This window comes from Diaphorina citri, unplaced genomic scaffold (genome assembly GCF_000475195.1).
Source record: "Diaphorina citri unplaced genomic scaffold, Diaci psyllid genome assembly version 1.1 scaffold146, whole genome shotgun sequence".
NCBI classification, from domain to species: domain Eukaryota; kingdom Metazoa; phylum Arthropoda; class Insecta; order Hemiptera; family Psyllidae; genus Diaphorina; species Diaphorina citri.
In genome coordinates this window covers 54000-74504 of record NW_007377583.1, presented here as the reverse complement: position 1 = coordinate 74504, position 20505 = coordinate 54000, and the positions used below count along the sequence as shown (strand labels likewise).

General features: G+C 36.4%; 4 protein-coding genes and 2 long non-coding RNA genes across 7 annotated transcripts; 3 read left to right on the top strand and 3 right to left on the bottom strand.

Annotated features, from left to right (window-relative positions):
• Window positions 1–3554: 3554 nt before the first annotated feature.
• On the top strand, window positions 3555–3959 carry LOC103505028. The gene is made up of 2 exons (XR_003390321.1): window positions 3555–3621; window positions 3839–3959. It is a non-coding gene; the product is annotated as an uncharacterized LOC103505028 (long non-coding RNA).
• A 115-nt stretch (window positions 3960–4074) lies between these two features.
• LOC113465289 (cysteine-rich DPF motif domain-containing protein 1-like) lies at window positions 4075–4632 on the top strand. The gene has a single exon (XM_026820433.1). It carries the CDS (start codon window positions 4075–4077, stop codon window positions 4630–4632), a length of 558 nt encoding a protein of 185 aa, XP_026676234.1.
• Window positions 4517–7089, bottom strand: LOC103505031. The gene is made up of 4 exons (XM_026820441.1): window positions 6879–7089; window positions 6602–6679; window positions 5987–6468; window positions 4517–5896 (listed from the first exon to the last, which is right to left on the bottom strand). Exons 1-4 carry the CDS (start codon window positions 7059–7061, stop codon window positions 4918–4920), a joined length of 1722 nt encoding a protein of 573 aa, XP_026676242.1. The 5' UTR covers window positions 7062–7089; the 3' UTR covers window positions 4517–4917.
• A 394-nt stretch (window positions 7090–7483) lies between these two features.
• LOC103505030 (RNA-binding protein 34-like) lies at window positions 7484–14907 on the bottom strand. Its single transcript, XM_026820431.1, has 9 exons — window positions 14831–14907; window positions 14668–14714; window positions 13473–13892; window positions 12742–13323; window positions 11847–11965; window positions 9360–9639; window positions 8723–8800; window positions 8291–8553; window positions 7484–7943 (listed from the first exon to the last, which is right to left on the bottom strand). Exons 1-9 carry the CDS (start codon window positions 14905–14907, stop codon window positions 7839–7841), a joined length of 1971 nt encoding a protein of 656 aa, XP_026676232.1. The 3' UTR covers window positions 7484–7838.
• Window positions 14908–15501: 594 nt separating this feature from the next.
• LOC103505027 (tubulin--tyrosine ligase-like protein 12) lies at window positions 15502–18099 on the top strand. Of its 2 annotated transcripts, XM_026820440.1 has the most exons (5): window positions 15502–16222; window positions 16299–16327; window positions 16482–17110; window positions 17281–17531; window positions 17735–18099. In XM_026820440.1, the coding sequence occupies exons 1-5, from the start codon at window positions 15559–15561 to the stop codon at window positions 17995–17997; spliced, it is 1836 nt and encodes a 611-aa protein (XP_026676241.1). In that variant the 5' UTR covers window positions 15502–15558; the 3' UTR covers window positions 17998–18099. The 2 variants fall into 2 exon arrangements, with proteins under 2 accessions (XP_026676241.1, XP_026676240.1); XM_026820439.1 differs by lacking the exon at window positions 16299–16327 and having other exon boundaries at window positions 15502–16243; window positions 16474–17110.
• A 576-nt stretch (window positions 18100–18675) lies between these two features.
• Window positions 18676–19960, bottom strand: LOC113465699. Its single transcript, XR_003390322.1, has 2 exons — window positions 19636–19960; window positions 18676–18960 (listed from the first exon to the last, which is right to left on the bottom strand). It is a non-coding gene; the product is annotated as an uncharacterized LOC113465699 (long non-coding RNA).
• Window positions 19961–20505: the final 545 nt, after the last annotated feature.

Here is a 20505-nt window from a genome sequence, read left to right as displayed (position 1 = left end):
CGTAAGAGACCCAGCGTAGACAAAAGCGAATTTTCTTCGATGGTATCCTGGCAATCTGAAGTGGATAAATTCGTAGTAGCTTAACCCATCCTTTGGGGCTGTTAATTGCCCTATGATTAAGCCTCGGATTAGCCTTTTTGTGTATGGAAGTGGATACCTACCTACTGCGGCATTTGAGGCGGCAAAGGCCGCAGCCGGAGTAGAGAGTTCCCCAAAATGTCGATTTCTTTTTTCTTCTTCTTTCGTTGCCTATCCGCTAATCCGCTTCGGGTGTCGGCGATCATCATGGCTATTTTGACTTTATCCTCTGCTCTCCTGTTGTGTGGAACTTTTCTCGAAACTTTTTTCTAGCTAAAGATCCTTTGGGGGTGAGCTTTTTTTTACTCACCTAAATCTTCCACAAGTCGAAGCATGACTCCTCCAATGTGCAGATCTCCTTTCACCCGCAGGCTCCTCTCGATTTGGAGGTCCGTAACGTAGACCTTCAACATCCAGGTGCCATCTCCCACTAAAACACCGTCGGCCATCATTTTGATAAGAGCTGATAAGAGAAAACTTTCACAGAGAAAACACTCAACTTTGATTTTGATAGTTGGAAAAAATTAAATTTTAATTAGACTACAGAAAGGACGATTGAAATTGTTTAACCATTTTAATTTAGAAGTGGACTAAATATGTAGGTATTTTGGTATTTAATTAATTAATAAATTAAAATTTATCTATTATCCCAACAGAAAGAAACGCACATGTAGGTACCCGATCGACTTTCTTTAATTAGATCGTAAATAATACCTAGGTACCTATTTTAGTTACCTACGCTCGCGAAATTTCTCACGCCGAATTACATATATTTAAAATTGAGAAAAAAAAATGTTATTTTCCTGGGAATAAAATAAAATTAAAAAAAAAAATAGAAAGGAGGGAAAAAATTGAAAAATAAATAAGAAACGAAAGATATTTTTCTAAAAATTACGAAAGAAAAAGACCAACATGCTCCTCACAGCAACGCGGTTTCTACAAGACTGCCATTTAGGCAACACTGGACCGCTGTGCAATGCAGCGCGGCTAAGAAAATGAGTTTTGTGCCAACTGGCAATGCCGTAAAAGGTATTGACTCAATACTATTGAGGTTAAGACCACTGTGTGGCTCAACTGCGGTTTCCACAGCACAGTGGATCGTGGTGTAACTGCGGCTTCTACAGCACTGTGGATCGTGGTGTAACTGCAGTTTCTACAGTACTGTGGATCGTGGTGTAACTGCGGCTTACCAGCCTACGCGGCGATGTTTGGTTCACAGAGTGGAGTGAGGAAATAAAAGTCGTAAACGAAAAAAGCACCTCTGAGAAGTGCTTTTTTCCCCACTGGTTTATAAGGGTCCCTGCAGCAGTGCCTCACAGGTTTAACACTTGATGTGTGGCAATTGAACACTTTACATAACGGGAATCAAGAAAAAACTCTTTGCCAAGATCGTGTCTTGAAACTGCACAAAACACGTCGTAGAAAATGAGTTTTGTGCCAACTGGCAATGCCGTAAAAGGTATTGAGGTTAAGACCACTGTGCGGCTCAACTGCGGTTTCTACAGCACTGTGGATCGTGGTGTAACTGCGGCTTCTACAGCACTGTGGATCGTGGTTTAGCCGCAGCTTCTACTGCACTGTGGATCGTGGTGTAACTGCGGCTTCTACGGCACTGTGGATCGTGGTGTAACTGCAGTTTCTACAGTACTGTGGATCGTGGTGTAACTGCGGCTTACCGGCCTACGCGGCGATGTTTGGTTCACAGAGTGGAGTGAGGAAATAAAAGTCGTAAACGAAAAAAGCACCTCTGAGAAGTGCTTTTTTCCCCACTGGTTTATAAGGGTCCCTGCAGCAGTGCCTCACAGGTTTAACACTTGATGTGTGGCAAAATTTCCATCCCTCCAAGGATCATCCATGAAGATAATAATAATAATAAAAAAAAATAAAAAAAAAAAAATAAAAAATAAAAATAAAAAAAATCTAGGAGGTTCTACTCCCCAATAAAAATAAAATTATGCTTTTGATGGTACTTGAAACCAGCACCTTCTAGGTAAGAATAACTCTCTGGTTTGGTAAAGGTAGCTGTTTTAGCAATAGGTTTCTCTTTCTACCTATGCCAAAGGAAAAGCGCAGGTTTACCACTTGGTGTGTGGCAAAATTTCCCCCCCCCCAAGGATCGTCCATGAAGATAATCCAAAAAAAAAAAAAAAAAAATCTAGGAGGTTCTACTCCCCAATAAAAATAAAATTATGCTTTTGATGGTACTTGAAACCAGCACCTTCTAGGTAAGAATAACTCTCTGGTTTGGTAAAGGTAGCTGTTTTAGCAATAGGTTTCTCTTTCTACCTATGCCAAAGGAAAAGGATTTTTTTTTCTGCAAAGAATGCCAAAGAAACACAATAAAGAACTTAAATAAACAATGAATAAGTACTTAGATACTTATTCATTGATACAAAGATGTAATATATTGGATATTTTCTTCACGTAATTCAAATCAAATAAGTGTAAGTCAATGTAGGTTGTACAAAAAATAATAATATAGCCTACCTACTTGTTATACTCAATTACAACTAAAAAACATTAAAAGTAAAATGAGTGTGCCCTACCTACTTTTTCAACTGGGGCATGGGATCAAAAAAATTTCCCCCAAATAGTAGGTGTTTGAGATGACCAAATTTATCTGACATTCAATCATACTAAGTATTTTGAAATAGAACTTGAAATAATCCTGAATTCATTCTCTACTCTCTAGGAGGATTTTATAAAGTAAACGATATCAATCACATGTGATTTCCCTTTAATTGTTTTGAGAAGTAAAAAGTACTGGTGCAAATCAATTGATGGCTGTTAACTATGTTTGGACACACCTTTAGAGTTAACCAAAGAACTTTTCATATAAATAATCTTAGTGACTTTTTCACATTGTGAACCTTAAAAACAATAAATAACACACAGCTTTCAGTGTAATTTGAGAAAAGGATCTTGGAAACACTCCTTTCTTTACAGAAGTAGACATAGTTTGCAATTGCAATGTGAATAGATTTCAGATAGTTTCCAGTACAATTTGAGAAAAGGTTCTTGGTTCTCAGATAAACTTCCATAAAAAATACAGATAGGTAAGTTAACCAGCTGCATTTATTTGTTCAACTCACATCTGTGTTAAAAAAATAAAAGTGTCATGTTGATACAGATGATGGCAATTGATTAGGTATTTACAATTCGTCTCCAACTCAACTGTTTGAATTTAGTGACATTAATCACTAGTGTATAACAAATTGTGACAGTCCAAAAATTAAAAGGAATGAGATACACTTCACACTGTACAAGTACAGTTAAATTGACAAAACCAAAGTTTGACTTAACGTCCACCTCTAGATGGTCCTCCCCATCCTCCCCGACCACCTCTCTGAGGGGGACCTCCCCTCCCTCTTCCTCTGGCAGCCTGTGCTCTGAGAATTCCTGATTTACCCCGTCCTGCAGCACCTGCTTTATTCCCTTGCTTTCCTTTGAACATCGGAGCATTCTTTAACATGTCTAACTTATGAGAGAAGTGTAGAGCAGATTAAATCTCACGAGATTCAGCGTTTTTTTTAGGAGTTTGAGGTAAGTTTCTGTTTATTTGTTACAAAAGGTATGAAAAATCTATTGTTCAAGTCGAAGTATTAGGGGAAATTGGGAAATCCTGTATAAATTTAGGCTAACACATATGTTTGCAAAACTGAGACAACATCCAAAAACAAATTTTCCTTCGTCTACAACATTTTTCATAAGGAAATGCTGATTTCATTTTTCATAAGGAAATTGTTCCTCTATTTTTCAGATCATTCTTGATCAAGCGGAAATATTCTATGGAGACCATGGAGCACAAACAACCCTCAGGGATGGCTGAAACACAAGTTGAAATCCCTCAGGCACCGGATCGTATTCAGAATCTTGAGAAATCAATAGAAAATCAAAATAAACCTGTAGAACCAACAGCAAGCCAAAATAATCCCGGAAATTGTTCCTCTATTTTTCAGATCATTCTTGATCAAGCGGAAATATTCTATGGAGACCATGGAGCACAAACAACCCTCAGGGATGACTGAAACACAAGTTGAAATCCCTCAGGCACCGGATCGTATTCAGAATCTTGAGAAACCAATAGAAAATCAAAATAAACCTGTAGAACCAACAGCAAGCCGAAATAATCCTATTCAGAATCTTGAGAAACCAATAGAAAATCAAAATAAACCTGTAGAACCAACAGCAAGCCAAAATAATCCTAACATATCCGAAAACATTGGTGACGTCACAGAAACTATTCTCACATTCAAGTGTGAACTTTGTAACTTGAACGAAACGTACGACTTCTTTGGAAAATCTCCACCCTGGTCTACGAAAATAGTTCTCTTGGAAAATGCCTACATTTGTAAAGACCCTTTCACCATACCTCAGAAAAAACAGGTTCTCATTTTGGGATCAAAGTGTAGCGTGTGTGAGATCGATGTATGTGTAAGTCCCAAGTGTAGTTTGTTCTTTAGCAAGAGGTTTTGCAAGCATTGCGCGTTCAAAAATATGACCTACTTTCCTACACAGATACAAATGAAAATCAACAAGAACTTTGCTTCGTGAATTTGAGTTTTTCCAACTTGAATATCACAGTTTATGGGAACCAGTTCACCTTTTACGGTGTCAGATGTCAAGGGTTTATACAGTGAACACTTGAACAGGGTAAGAGATAGAATGTCAAAGTAGCCCAGATTCAAATTTAATATAATGAGCGATAAGTAGGTATAGAACTACCTATAGACTAATCAAAACACGCTGTCCGTATGTTAGCCAAAATTTTAAATGAATATTGTAATGAAAATTTCATTGAATTTTAACAAATAAAATTAATGAGCCAAAATATACCACTCATTGTGTTTTGTTTTTGTTGTACTCTCTGAATTTGGCAATGGAAAACTCTTGTTCTTTAATCTCCTTGAGTTTTTCATTAATGCAATATTTGAGCTGTTCATATTCCGAGTTGAGCTGATCCTGACAAGCAATATTCTGCGCAGCCACATGATGTATTTTACCATGTATTATCTTGATCTGATTGAAAAGATCTTCATTACGTCTACTCATACACTCTAACTTGCATTTCAGACTCACAACCTGGGCACACGCCTCAAGGTAGTTTTGTTTTACCTTGCATTCCACAGGTCCCTGGCTTGCAAACTTCTCCTCTATTATTTCCTGACGAATCCTGTCTATATCCTTGAGAATGTTTTGTATCTTGATCCACTCTTGACGGGCGTTAACATATTTGACTAACCCCTTCTGTATCTCACTACGCAAGTCATTCTTCATTTGTGTTTCTATATCTTGTGCCAAACATTGCGCTTTGCTGATGATTTTCATTTTGTCCTCTTTGAGTAACAGTTGTAAAACCTTCACCAACTGTGCACAATATTTCTTGGTCAATATAGCCTCGTGTTTTGGGTGCATCTTTTCGTTCAACAGCGTTCCCCAGATGGTTGATTTATAATCAGTCTCGTCAATCGAAATATTTTTGTGTGGTTTTATGAACTGGAATCCGGTCTCATTTCGTACATTTTCCGCCTCCTCGATTGACTTTTCAATTTTGTTCAAAATTATTTCTCGTTTCTCAAAGATATTATTCTTTTGACTTTCAATGTTGTTGCGTAACAAGCTTAGTATGGCTTTCCTCTGCTCTACTGCATCATTGATATTCTGTATGGTGTCTGTATTCTGTGCAAGGAGATCATTCTGTAACTTCTCTGTCATACGTTCAATGAAAGGATCTTTATTTTCACTGCACGTCTTGCTGCTTAGTTGTTCAATTTCTTCATCGATACGCGTTAGGATTTGTTCATAGAATCGAATCAATTTAGTTCTCTCCGCATAGCACGTCTTGCTGCTTAGTTGTTCAATTTCTTCATCGATACGCGTTAGGATTTGTTCATAGAATCGAATCAATTTAGTTCTCTCCGCATAAGGTTTACGTCGTGCTAGAATAGCTTTCTTTCTCTCCCGTAGCATTTCCTCTTCATTTAGTTGTAATCTGCCCTGGTTGACGAATATTTTATAATTTGTAGGCTCTGGTGTGATTACTTTGATCATATTCCCACTTGGAGGGAACGGCAGAGGTTCCCCTGCCTTATTCACCCACTGTGGTGTATCACCTCCTATAGTGACAGCTACATAACTCATTAGACCACTAGGTATGGGTTTAGTTGCCACATAGGTTCTCTTATCTTCTGACATGTGTTGATAGTTGGATAGGTTCATGTCTTGGTTCGTGATACCAGGTTCACTATCTGGTATATTAGGAGCACATACATCAGAGTGGCACATGGATATATTCTCACAGAAAGGCAAGAAGCCATCACCAGAGGGTGGGGGTACCAGGAACTCTGGATTGAACTTTCCATCCTGAATATTAAGCAGGAGTCTGGAGAGATATAAGTTCCTTGTTTGTTTGGCGGAGATGGATATTCTCACAGAAAGGCAAGAAGCCATCACCAGAGGGCGGGGGTACCAGGAACTCTGGATTGAACTTTCCATCCTGAATATTAAGCAAGAGTCTGGAGAGATATAAGTTCCTAGTTTGTTTGGCGGAGATGGTATCGTAATGTTCAGAACAAAGTTTGTTAAACCAAAGCTTGCATATCATCAGAGTGGCACATGGATATATTCTCACAGAAAGGCAAGAAGCCATCACCAGAGGGCGGGGGTACCAGGAACTCTGGATTGAACTTCCCATCCTGAATATTAAGCAGGAGTCTGGAGAGATATAAGTTCCTTGTTTGTTTGGCGGAGATGCTATCGTAATGTTCAGAACAAAGTTTGTTAAACCAAAGCTTGCATACCTCCAGGTGTTTGGAATGTTTCAACTTCTCCAGGCTATCGAAAGCAAAGCTCATGAAGAGGATAAAGTCTTGATCTAACTTATCCATGGTGGAGGTAGGGACACGAGACCGAGGGAGAGGTTCTTTGGGTTGCAAACTACATTGCTTGATAAACTGGGCGCAATCCAGCTCAGGGGCGGTCATTATTTTGCTATGATTTCTTATTTTTAGTAGTAAAAAATAGTATGTAAAAAAAGAATAAAAGTAATAATGATAAGATTGATAAGTAATAATAATATTTAAAATAATAGAAAGTAAACCAGCACCTCCTAGGTAAGAATAACTCTCTGGTTTGGTAAAGGTAGCTGTTTTAGCAATAGGTTTCTCTTTCTACCTATGCCAAAGAAACTTAATAAAGAAAATTGTACTTATTCATTGTTAAATACAAAGATGTAATATATTGGATATTTTCTTCAGGTAATTCAAATCAAATAAGTGTAAGTAAGTAAGTCAATGAAGGTTGTACAAAAAATAATAAATATAGCCTACCTACTTATTATACTAAATTATGATCAGACAACTAAAAAACATTAAAAGTAAAATGAGTGTGCCACTGAATTGCACTTCACGAGAAATTTTAACATACGGTGAGCCAGCCTAGTTAGCTTGGTTGATAGCGCGTCTGCCTTATAAGTGCTAGGCCGCGGGTTCGATTTTCTCCCGAGGCGGATTTTATCCTGAACGGATAATGTTCGTTCTCGGAACGACTGGCTTTTTTCCATCCCGTCTTTCTTCTCTCTTCGATTTCGGGACGATGACACCTTAGCAGTTAGTTCCCTCCATCAAAGCTCTTAAAAAAAGGTCTTCCCAGACTATCACTATCACTCACACAGCTACCTACTTTCAGCAAATGCTTAACTTCCCGTGGCTAAACTGGTAATCTTGCCACCCACGACAAAACCACTGTATCATCAGTACAGTTTAAGTGGAAAGAAATTTAAATCCTTTCTTCTTCTCGGCTCCACCTGTTAATTTCTTCGCTATGATAAACTTCTTGAGGGCATCATAACTCAGCTTCTTCTTTTTCTGAAACAAGTAAATGGGGGGGAAATAAAATAATTGAGGTACAGGACGATCCTGGGCCCTACTCCACGAAAGATTCTACATTTTCTACACACTTCTAACTCTAAAAGCAGAAAAAAGTTCCCAACGTTCGTCAATAATTTTACATGGAGAGTAAAAAGTGTGGAGTTGTTCTTGGAACAGTCCACTGGTTGTATATTTTCAATTAAAACTCTTTAAAGAACTACAGTTTCGGCGCACAAAGCTTTTTTTTGTACAAAAATTTTTTCATTAGTGTATAAGATTATTATTATTTTTAAACAATTCCTATCAAATTTGAAGTTAACTTTTTATGATAAGTTATTACCAACCTGGTTATTCTTGTTGCTCTTGTCCTCCACTGTAGAGCCACGGAAGCTATTCTTGTTGTCCATGTTCTTCCTGAATCCTCCACCACTGCCTTCTTTCTTATTAAATCTGCCACCATTCTCTCTATTGTTGAATCTGTTGCCATCTCTACTCTTGAATCCAGATTTGTCATTCTTTGGATTGAATCCACCTCCGACGTTCCTTTGGCTGAATCCACCTCCCCCATTTAAAAACAAGCAGCTAATTACTAGGTAGGTACCTATACCTTTGGATTTTATTCCCCATATGTATGAGCAAATTACCTTGAAAATAATAAAAATAACAGCTGTTGTTTTTAAATAAAAGGAAAACCTCTAAATAGCCATTATTGGGAGGTTTCATTGTACGGCCCATAGTAACCGGTTCCAGTAGTTCAGTACCTATCAGAATCTTACCTGTGCTATGTTGGTTTTGCCACAATCTTGATATGATATCGGCTACTGCTCCAATCTGGTATTCAGAATTCATGACAGCTGGGTACCCGGTGAGACAAAAGAAAAAAATAATAATATTAGAGTTATTGTTAGATATTTGTCTAGTGTTTCTCAAGACATAACACCTATTACTAATTTTTGTGGGACAGCATCTGTTGTGATTTTATCCTCACATTTATTCCCACTTTCTAGCTCTAGCGGGTGTTTTTTCTCTCTCTCTCTTTTTTTTTTTTTTTCTCGCTCCTGGAAATAAACCCGAACGGAATATGAAGTGGTATGTCCTAAAAGATGTTTCCAAATGTAAGAGGTAGGTATTAACTATTATTACTTTGGTCATTCTTCCATTCCCTGGAACAAGAGATAAATCTCAGGTATATGTGTGTGGTCTTCTCGTAATCTAAAGATATGCAATACGTACAGAGTACAGACTTTTTTTTGTCAAAAACCACTTTTTAGGTGACCTTAAAACGGAAATTTCCACTCATTTCCCGATTTTGAGAATTTGGACCAATTGAAATACTTTCTTATCACATAGTAAAGGTATCCTTATACATAACGCAATGAAAAGTGAATTTTGTAATTCAATAATCATTGTTACCTCCATCATGCCTCCTAAATCCTCCAGGCGACTTCTGAGCTCCGAAATCCCGTTTTCCTTCAAGTCTCCTCTCTGCACCGTTTTGTTTCCCCTTGAATCCGGCACTACTTCGGTCGGATTTATTGAACTTTGGAAACCCTCCGCCACTGACTGATTTCTGGTTGTTGAATCGGCCGGAGGAATTGGTGGTGTTCTTGTCGAAAGATCGCTTCACTCGGACTTCTCGGTTTCGGATTTTGACGTTCTCCAGCTCCAACGCAAACGCTACGCCATCTGCAGACTGGAAGGGTGAGAATGAGAAATCACGTAAAGTAAAAGTACATGCTCTCTTTAAAGTTTTTTTTTCTTTATTCCTTTTCCAGAGACGTTCTCCAGCTCCAACGCAAACGCTACGCCATCTGCAGACTGGAAGGGTGAGAATGAGAAATCACGTAAAGTAAAAGTACATGCTCGTCATGCTCTCTTTAAAGTTTTTTTTCTTTATTCCTTTTCCAGAGATCTGTAATAAAGGAGATCTTATAGTCCTGAAATCGAAAAGAAGAGGAAGACAGGATAAGAGAAAGCCGGCCGTTCCGAGAACGACAACGAACGTTATCTGTTAAGGATTGAACCCGTGACCTAGAGCTTACAAGGCAGGCTATCTTTGACTCCGCAAACGCTACGCCATCTGCAGACTGGAAGGGTGAGAATGAGAAATCACGTAAAGTAAAAGTACATGCTCTCTTTAAAGTTTTTTTTCTTTCTTTATTCCTTTTCCAGAAGTTTGTTCTTTAGCAAGAGGTTTTGCAAGCATTGCGCGTTCAAAAATATGACCTACTTTGCTACACAGATACAAATGAAAATCAACAAGAACTTTGCTTCGTGAATTTGAGTTTTTCCAACTTGAATATCACAGTTTATGGGAACGTTTGTTCTTTAGCAAGAGGTTTTGCAAGCATTGCGCGTTCAAAAATATGACCTACTTTCCTACACAGATACAAATGAAAATCAACAAAAACTTTGCTTCGTGAATTTGAGTTTTTCCAACTTGAATATCACAGTTTATGGGAATCAGTTCACCTTTTACGGTGTCAGATGTCAAGGGTTTATACAGTGAACACTTGAACAGGGTAAGAGATAGAATGTCAAAGTAGCCCAGATTCAAATTTAATATAATGAGCGATAAGTAGGTATAGAACTACCTATAGACTAATCAAAACACGCTGTCCGTATGTTAGCCAAAATTTTAAATGAATATTGTAATGAAAATTTCATTGAATTTTAACAAATAAAATTAATGAGCCAAAATATACCACTCATTGTGTTTTGTTTTTGTTGTACTCTCTGAATTTGGCAATGGAAAACTCTTGTTCTTTAATCTCCTTGAGTTTTTCATTAATGCAATATTTGAGCTGTTCATATTCCGAGTTGAGCTGATCCTGACAAGCAATATTCTGCGCAGCCACATGATGTATTTTACCATGTATTATCTTGATCTGATTGAAAAGATCTTCATTACGTCTACTCATACACTCTAACTTGCATTTCAGACTCACAACCTGGGCACACGCCTCAAGGTAGTTTTGTTTTACCTTGCATTCCACAGGTCCCTGGCTTGCAAACTTCTCCTCTATTATTTCCTGACGAATCCTGTCTATATCCTTGAGAATGTTTTGTATCTTGATCCACTCTTGACGGGCGTTAACATATTTGACTAACCCCTTCTGTATCTCACTACGCAAGTCATTCTTCATTTGTGTTTCTATATCTTGTGCCAAACATTGTGCTTTGCTGATGATTTTCATTTTGTCCTCTCGGGCGTTAACATATTTGACTAACCCCTTCTGTATCTCACTACGCAAGTCATTCTTCATTTGTGTTTCTATATCTTGTGCCAAACATTGCGCTTTGCTGATGATTTTCATTTTGTCCTCTTTTTGAACCCGTGACCTAGAGCTTACAAGGCAGGCTATCAACTAGGTTTGAAATAATTTTTGGTTGGGCAATCTCTCCCCAAAAAATCTTCCTAAACAAGACCCTGTTCTCATGCTGGGGTATACGAATCTACGAATCTACGAATCTGGGATATAGAGACTTTTTTGTCAAAGTACAGAGTATTATATTCTATCAGGTATGTAAATAAAATCACTTAGAAAAGATAGAGGACAGCGTTGTGAAGATCTTATAGTCCTGAAATCGAAAAGAAGAGGAAGACAGGATAAGAGAAAGCCGGCCGTTCCGAGAACGACAACGAACGTTATCTGTTTGAACCCGTGACCTAGAGCTTACAAGGCAGGCTATCAACTAGGTTTGAAATAATTTTTGGTTGGGCAATCTCTCCCCAAAAAATCTTCCTAAACAAGACCCTGTTCTCATGCTGGGGTATACGAATCTACGAATCTGGGATATAAGTAGAGACTTTTTTGTCAAAGCACAGAGTATTATATTCTATCAGGTATGTAAATAAAATCACTTAGAAAAGATAGAGGACAGCGTTGTGAAGCTCACCTTGAAGTTCACATAGCCAAAGCCTTTGCCAATGTTGGTATGCTGATCTCTTATCAAACGAACATTATCGATTTCCCCACAAGACTCGAACGCTTTTCTTAGTTCTTCCTCTTCAGCCTCTGAAATATACAAAAAAGAAATCGAGCGTTGTGAAGCTCACCTTGAAGTTCACATAGCCAAAGCCTTTGCCAATGTTGGTATGCTGATCTCTTATCAAACGAACATTATCGATCTCCCCACAAGACTCGAACGCTTTTCTTAGTTCTTCCTCTTCAGCCTCTGAAATATACAAAAAAGAAATCGATATAGGTACTTAGCTAGGCAGGCATTGGTAAAATTATATGGTAGAGATTGCCCATGATGATCAATGATCATACTTTAAAATGTGTACAGACCTCCAAGTAACAAATTGTAATTAAATTTCGATAATTTGTTAGCTCTACCCAATTTGAAAGGGATTAGTCACTTGTACTAAGGATTTCTCTGAAGAGTAGGTACCTACATAGTTCATACGAGGTTTTCATAGAAATACTGAGTGAAAAACCCGTACGATAACCAATGGGCTGTAGAAAAAAAATCCTCCAAGTAACAAATATTGTCATTAAATTTCGATAATTTGTTAGCTCTACCCAATTTGAAAGGGATCAGTCACTTGTACTAAGGATTTCTCTGAAAAGTAGTTCAAAGTAGGTTTTAATAGAAATATTGAGTGAAAACCCAGTACACTTTAGTACACGATGACCAATACTCTACCCAATTTGAAAGGGATCAGTCACTTGTACTAAGGATTCCTCTGAAAAGTAGTTCAAAGTAGGTTTTAAATAGAAATATTGAGCGAAAACCCAGTACACTTTAGTACACGATGACCAATGGACTGTAGGAAAAAAAAGCTTACCAAATGGTATATTTCCAATGAATATGGAATGAGAGTTGCTCTTAGTTGTTGTCAGTGCTTTGTCTACTCGAATGGTATGTTCATCTATGACATGTCCATTCATTTCCAACGCTTTCTCAACACTTTCCAGATTCTTGAACCTCACGTAAGCATTCATATTGGTTCTCTTCTCATGGACTTTGTTCATCTTAATACATGCTTTCCTTGGTAGAGTAATATCAGCTACAGGGACAGAGCGGAATCTGACTGTCTCTACTTCACCATATGGTTTGAACATGCTGGTGACTCTGTCACGATTTATTTTCAAAGGTAAATTGCCTACGAAGATAGTGCGTGATTCTTGCTCTTCGTTAAACTTGGGTTCATCTTTAGTTTCAGAGCCATTTTCCAAATGTTTAGGAAAACCTTTAGCTTGCTCATCAGATTTCTGTTCTGTGTTGGTATCATTGTCAGACTTAGGAAGTTCTTTATTATCAACATCTCCAGTGACTGTTTTCTTTCCTTTTTTAGTAATGGACTTTTTATTTTCATTAACTTTTGCAGATAATTCACTACTGGTTGTCTGCTCAGCATTCAGTTTATTTGAATCGTATCATTGTCAGACTTAGGAAGTTCTTTATTATCAACATCTCCAGTGACTGTTTTCTTTCCTTTTTTAGTAATGGACTTTTTATTTTGATTAACTTTTGCAGATAATTCACTACTGGTTGTCTGCTCAGCATTCAGATTATTTGAATTGTCTAATAATCCTTTTTTCAGTTGCTTCTTATTTTTCTTTTTACTTTCTTGTGGCTCTGTTTTATTTTCAACTGGTTCAGGTTTTGCTTGGACTTTGCTACTGTTTTTAGTCTTTTCTGAAATGATGTTTGTCTCTTTTTCAGCATCTTTTGAAACAACTACTTTTTTGGAGCTTTTTAATTTACTTTTTTCCAATCCCTTGTTTAGTTTTGCTTTTTTCTTTTTCGAAATTTTGGCTCCTTTTTCTATGTCTACTGATACATTTTCCTGATCTTCTTTTGTACTGCCTTTCTTTGGAACTGTTTTGGCCTTCTTCTTAACTTTCACAGTCTCCTCTGTACTTGTGTCATTCAACTTCCTTTTTTTGACTTTTTCGTTTTTGACAGGACTTCCATTTTCCACTGGGTTGGAATCTGAAGAAAGAATAAAAAAAAAAGCAGCTATTACTGCGAGGTAGGTACTATACCTTTGGAATTGTGCAATCCTCAATATATACTCAAGAGCAAATCACAATCATTGATATATAACTAATAAAATAACGCAGTGTTCTCGTTTTCTACCACAAAAGCTTCAGCTCTTTTCAAGTCTAATATTTTGGATTTACATTTTCCTTCCCATAGTAACTCGGTTCCAGTAGTTCAGTACCTCATACGAGTGATCTATAGCTGTTCTAATGTTGAGTTTTGCCATTTTACATCTAAGATATATGAGTATCGGATACTGCTCCAATAATTGGTATTAGAATATGACTAAAGCTATGTACCCAGGTGAGACAAAAGAAAAAAATATATATTAGAGTTATTGATGAGCATAATTATCTAGTGTATATCAGTGAGATACATATTACATATTTTTTACTTTGAGAAAGCATTGAATGTGAACTTCTTATCCTGACATTATATCTACATTTCTAGCTCTAACTGGCGCTCCTTTTCTAACCTTTATTTCAGTAGCTTCAGGTACATAACACTAGTTTCAACGACAATCAATAGAATGTACTATGTTGTTTTGTTCCCACAATCTTGATAATTATTGAAATCGGTAATACATGATTCAATATGGTATTCAGACATTCATGACAGTTAGGTACCGAAACACAGTTTCTTAAGGAAAAAAACAGACAATTGTGATAAAAGCGTAGGTTCTCCTCGAAGACAATTTTTGCAAGTGATTTTTTTCAATGTTTACCAAACATCCAGCTGATTATGATGTATGAGAAGTTAAACACAATCTGTCTGAAAAATCGTTTAAAATTATCAGGGTTCTCAAAAATGGCACGTTTCCTTATTTTTGGCGCTTATTTTATTAAATGCGATTTTCTGGTACGAAGACGGTGACTAGGTGTTTTTACCTTAACACTTGTTTGTGGTACAGTGTGTATTGTGTATGCTTGATAATTTTCATGTAAGCCAATGGGCCTTGGGACATTGGACTACTTCAGTTCCCAATGGATCACTTAAGTTAGGCAACATAGCATGCTGCAAAATACAAGATGGGTGAACTCCTTGGCTCGTGCTACTAACCAAAACTAAAGAGCCGGGTGAGGTTAGTCTGAGAAGGCCAAAGCTTTGACACCAAATATAGAGTGAAATATCCATGGATAAAATCAGTCCCGGGCAGGAATCGAACCCGCGACCTAGTGACAGTAATGTTAAATCCATAACAAACAAAAGAGTGGCCATGTAGTACCTACATGCTTTCAGTTGGTCTCTAGAAGATAGGGATCCTGGCAGTAGCTTAATGCGTAGCTATAGACAAAAGTGAAAAGGACGGTACTTACAGGATGCGGTTTCTCCGATGAGAAAAGCAGAATCCTTTAGAGACCTGTTTCTTGAATAGCTATTTAAATATTTATTTCAACTCAATTTTCAATAAAAAGGCCAAAAAATCCAACACCAGTAGGCTGCTATTTTCTTTTTAAGTTGTGTTGTGTACAACACGCGAGCACGTGAAAAAAGGAAAACAAGAAAAATATTTTAGGTTAGAAAGGAAAATTTAAATTTTTGTATTTTTTTGTTCTCATTCCAAATTCCCAAAATTTTGCCTGTTTTCCAGTTTATTAGTTTTTCTATCAATAAAATGGCAGGAGATTCTTCATTCTCTGAGTTTCTAGATAACCATAAACAGCAGCTCTTATCGCATGCAATTCCCATCGAATTCTGGGAGACATTGGGTAAGAAACTTCAGAATCATATCTTTGATGCTGGTAATCATTTCAGTGTCCTAAGGTTTGAGTACAATGACGATGAACGAGGTGAGACAGACCCTCTATACAAAGTGGTGGTTAGTAATGAAGATGGTATCAAGAAAAGTGACCGCTCCAATATCTTTCTCATAGATCATGCCTGGACTTATTCCATCACCACCGCAAGAAGTGATTTATATTCCAATCCAAATCTCTTAGAAAGAATGTCCAATCTAATGGGTGTTGATGTAGATAGTGATACTGATGATAAGGTAGAGCAAGTGTTTCATGAGATGTGGAAGTACAATAACACATACAGTGTAAAGTCCACAGCTGATGGAGACACTCTTTTACCTGTCTGGTATATTATGGATGAGTTTGGTTCTGCAATACAACATTCTGATGAGCCAAACATGAGAATTGTACCTTTCATTTATTTGAATGAGGGCATTGCTTACTCCATTCTGTACCCAATCAGTGATTTAGAGTATGAAGATGAAGCTACAATTGACTATGTTGAAAGTTATCAAGATCCTGATATTCGTAAAGTTCTGCTACATCCTTGGTTCCCTAATTCTTACTATTGACTATGTTGAAAGTTATCAAGATCCTGATATTCGTAAAGTTCTGCTACATCCTTGGTTCCCTAATTCTTACTGTGAGGTAGATTTCAACCAAATAGAGCCAGGTGCTGAATACTTTTCCAGTGGTCATATTGAAGAACACCTTCCAAGTAGTCCAACTGTGACAAATATTATCACAGATGAAGACAAAATTCTAAAAGTTTACTCTGAGTACAAATATGTAAGACTGTGAGGTAGATTTCAACCAAATAGAGCCAGGTGCTGAATACTTTTCCAGTGGTCATATTGAAGAACACCTTCCAAGTAGTCCAACCGTGACAGATATTATCACAGATGAAGACAAAATTCTAAAAGTTTACTCTGAGTACAAATATGTAAGTGAGAATCTAACACATCCTAGATTTGTGATTGTAGACAATGAAGAAGAAGCTGATATCCTGTGGTATACTCATCATTTCAAAGATTTTAAAACACTTGCTGAAGAAACCCCTACAAAATTTGTAAATCAATTTCCTTTTGAATACATTTTAACAATTAAAGATTTGCTGAGTATTGTGTGTAGGAGAAATAGCAAAGACATTGAAAAGACTACTCTCCAAACCTCACCTGATTGGCTACCAACAACTTATAACTTGAAAACAGAATTACTAAAGTTCATGAGTTACTATCAAAATAGAGAGAAGAAGAATTTGAACAACCTCTGGATAATAAAACCATTTAACTTAGCAAGAAGTTTGGATTCATACATCACTGACAACATCAATATGGTGATCAAAAGTGCCCTAACTGGACCTAAAATTATACAAAAATACATAGAAAATCCTATACTTTTCTATAGGGATGATTTGAGTGGCAAGGTAAAATTTGATGTCCGCTATGTAGTTTTAGTGAAATCTGTAAAACCTCTAAAGGTTTACTTATACAAGAACTTCTTTCTTAGGTTTGCCAATAAACCTTTTGAACTTAGTAAGTTTGATGATTATGAAATGATCCTATACTTTTCTATAGGGATGATTTGAGTGGCAAGGTAAAATTTGATGTCCGCTATGTAGTTTTAGTGAAATCTGTAAAACCTCTGAAGGTTTACTTATACAAGAACTTCTTCCTTAGGTTTGCCAATAAACCTTTTGAACTTAGTAAGTTTGATGATTATGAAATCCATTTCACTGTGATGAACTATGATGATAAAACACCTTTGTGTAAAATGTTGTGCTCTGATTTTAAAATAGAATTTGAAAAACAGAATCCTAATGAAAACTGGGATCATATTGAAAGCAAAATAGTTACCATGCTCTGATTTTAAAATAGAATTTGAAAAACAGAATCCTAGTGAAAACTGGGATCATATTGAAAGCAAAATAGTTACCATGTTCAGAAGTGTATTTGAGGCTGCTACAATGAAAGATCCACCATTAGGTCTTGGTCATAATGTCCAAAGTCGTAGTTTATATGCTGCAGATTTAATGCTTACCAAACAGAATAATAGTTACCATGTTCAGAAGCGTATTTGAGGCTGCTACAATGAAAGATCCACCATTAGGTCTTGGTCATAATGTCCAAAGTCGTAGTTTGTATGCTGCAGATTTAATGCTTACCAAACAGAATACTGAAATTATACCACAGCTTCTAGAAATAAATTGGATGCCTGATTGTGCAAGAGCTTGTCAATATTATCCCAATTTTTACAATGATGTTTTCTCTTTACTTTTTCTGAACCAATTTGACCCCATTGCATTTCATGAATTGTGAGTCTCTTCTGATATAGGTACCCACCCAAGTATAATATAGCTTGTATTAAACCAAGCTACATATAAACTCTAGGTAATGTCATTGCTAGTTCACTGTAGATATTTTATGATCCCAATTTTTACAATGATGTTTTCTCTTTACTTTTTCTGAATCAATTTGACCCCATTGCATTTCATGAATTGTGAGTCTCTTCTGATATAGGTACCCACCCACGTATAATATAGCTTGTATTAAACCAAGCTACATATAAACTCTAGGTAATGTCATTGCTAGTTCATATTTGAACTGTAGATATTTTATGGTAGGTACACCACAGGAAATACCATTTTGATTGTATCAATTATTATGTTTATGTATTGTGTTTGTAATTTTAATAAATATTTTTAAATGTTCTTTACATTTTCATCTTCTTTTTCTCTTTTGTAAGGAAAAATAAGTAGAACACCTAGTACTGTAGGTATATACAACCAATGATTTTATCCTGAGATAGAAAATTCGAACAAACACACACATTCGGTTATATTATTGTTCAAGTAAATATTTTTTAATTATTTATTTACATAACAAAAATAATAATAAAACATTGAAAATACATCAAAAATATTTGGTAAAACAAAGTACATAGTTATTTAACATTTAATTTATGAATCAAATAATGGAAATAAGAGATTATTTTTATTTTCAAATTGAGAGTTTATGTTTAATAAGATTTTCATTTGACACATGAAGTGGTTTTATGAATAGATTAGTTGAAAGGATAAGAAGGTAAAACGAACTACCATTGTTTTCAGATACCCAATCACCCACTAATATTTTACAATGTGTCATTTGAAATTATCATAGTACAAATGGACAAAGCTTTGATTTGTAAAACGAGGTATGTTACTGGAATTCAAACAATAATCTTATTTTAATAAATGATTAATTTATACAATAACGAAGTGGTTAAGATATAGGTAAAACCTGTGTAATCCCAATTTTTACAATGATGTTTTCTCTTTACTTTTTCTGAATCAATTTGACCCCATTGCATTTCATGAATTGTGAGTCTCTTCTGAGATAGGTACCCACCCAAGTATAATATAGCTTGTATTAAACCAAGTTACATATAAACTCTAGGTAATGTCATTGCTAGTTCATATTTGAACTGTAGATATTTTATGGTAGGTACACCACAGGAAATACCATTTTGATTGTGTCTCGAACTGAGGTGCTCTCAAGGAATGTGAGGAACATGGGGATGGAGGCTTCGTCCTGGAAAAAGGAAAAGGAAAGGATGTTGAAAGGAAGGGAAATTAGAAACTCAAATCCCTTTTAGAAATCCTCAAACTCAAACCTGCCTCGGTAGCGTAGTGGTCAAGACGCTCACCTGGTAAACAGGAGGGCGTGGGTTCGATCCCAGCCGAGGCATGGAATTTTATCCTCATTTGTTAAACTTAAGCACGGGATCTCCTGCCCAGAAGCTTACCCATCTGAGGATTCACCATGGTTAACTTTTAGGGAAGCTAACACCACACTTTCAGGAGCTAACATCACACATTCAGGGAAGCTAACACCACACTGTTTTATTTATTAGGTACTAGACATTATTATTATTATAAAAAAGCTCCCTAGTTCTACATGGTTTCTCGCCACAACCTGTGTATGTTTGTGTAACATCAAAACATTTATTCCAAAAATCTTGATTATTTATGAATAGATAGCATACTTTTTTAGAAATATCCACGCTATTTCAAATGCATCTAGTAAATTAAAAGAGATAAATATTTTATGAAAGGTCAAAGAAAAAAGAGAGTCAAAAGTGAAACTTAATTTCCAAGAAATGAGGAATTTTGTAATTTTATTACTATTTTACTTAAGTTATTTTAACTGTGGATACTTACGAATTGGTTTTCATCCCGACTCGGAGTTTCGTCTATCTTATAGTCGGGATGAAAACCAATTCGTAAGTATCCTCAGTTAAACTAACTTAAAATGTCAAGGTAAATGGGAGAGGGAGAAGAGAAAGACGTCGAGAAGAGAGGAATAATGAGAAAGGAAGAGAGGGAGGGTGCAGAAGTAAGGAAGAGAGAGAGAGAGAGAGAGATTTAAAACAAGGAAATGAGGGCGTCGAGGTAGGAAATGGGAGCAATAGAGATTGGTGAAGAAAAAGAAAGATAGATACGAGAGAAAGAGGGAATTTATGAAAGGTCAAAGAAAAAAGAGAGTCAAAAGTGAAACTTAATTTCCAAGAAATGAGGAATTTTGTAATTTTATTACTATTTTACCTACTTAGGTTATTTTAACTGTGGATACTTACGAATTGGTTTTCATCCCGACTCGGAGTTTCGTCTATCTTATACATCTTATAGTCGGGATGAAAACCAATTCGTAAGTATCCTCAGTTAAAAAATTATTCCAGGAGAGAGGGAAGGTATAGAAAGAGAACGTAAGGAACAGAGAGAGAAAGAGGAAGTCTTCGAGGAGAGAGCGAGAAAACGAAACAGAACAGAGATGGGATGAAAAGGA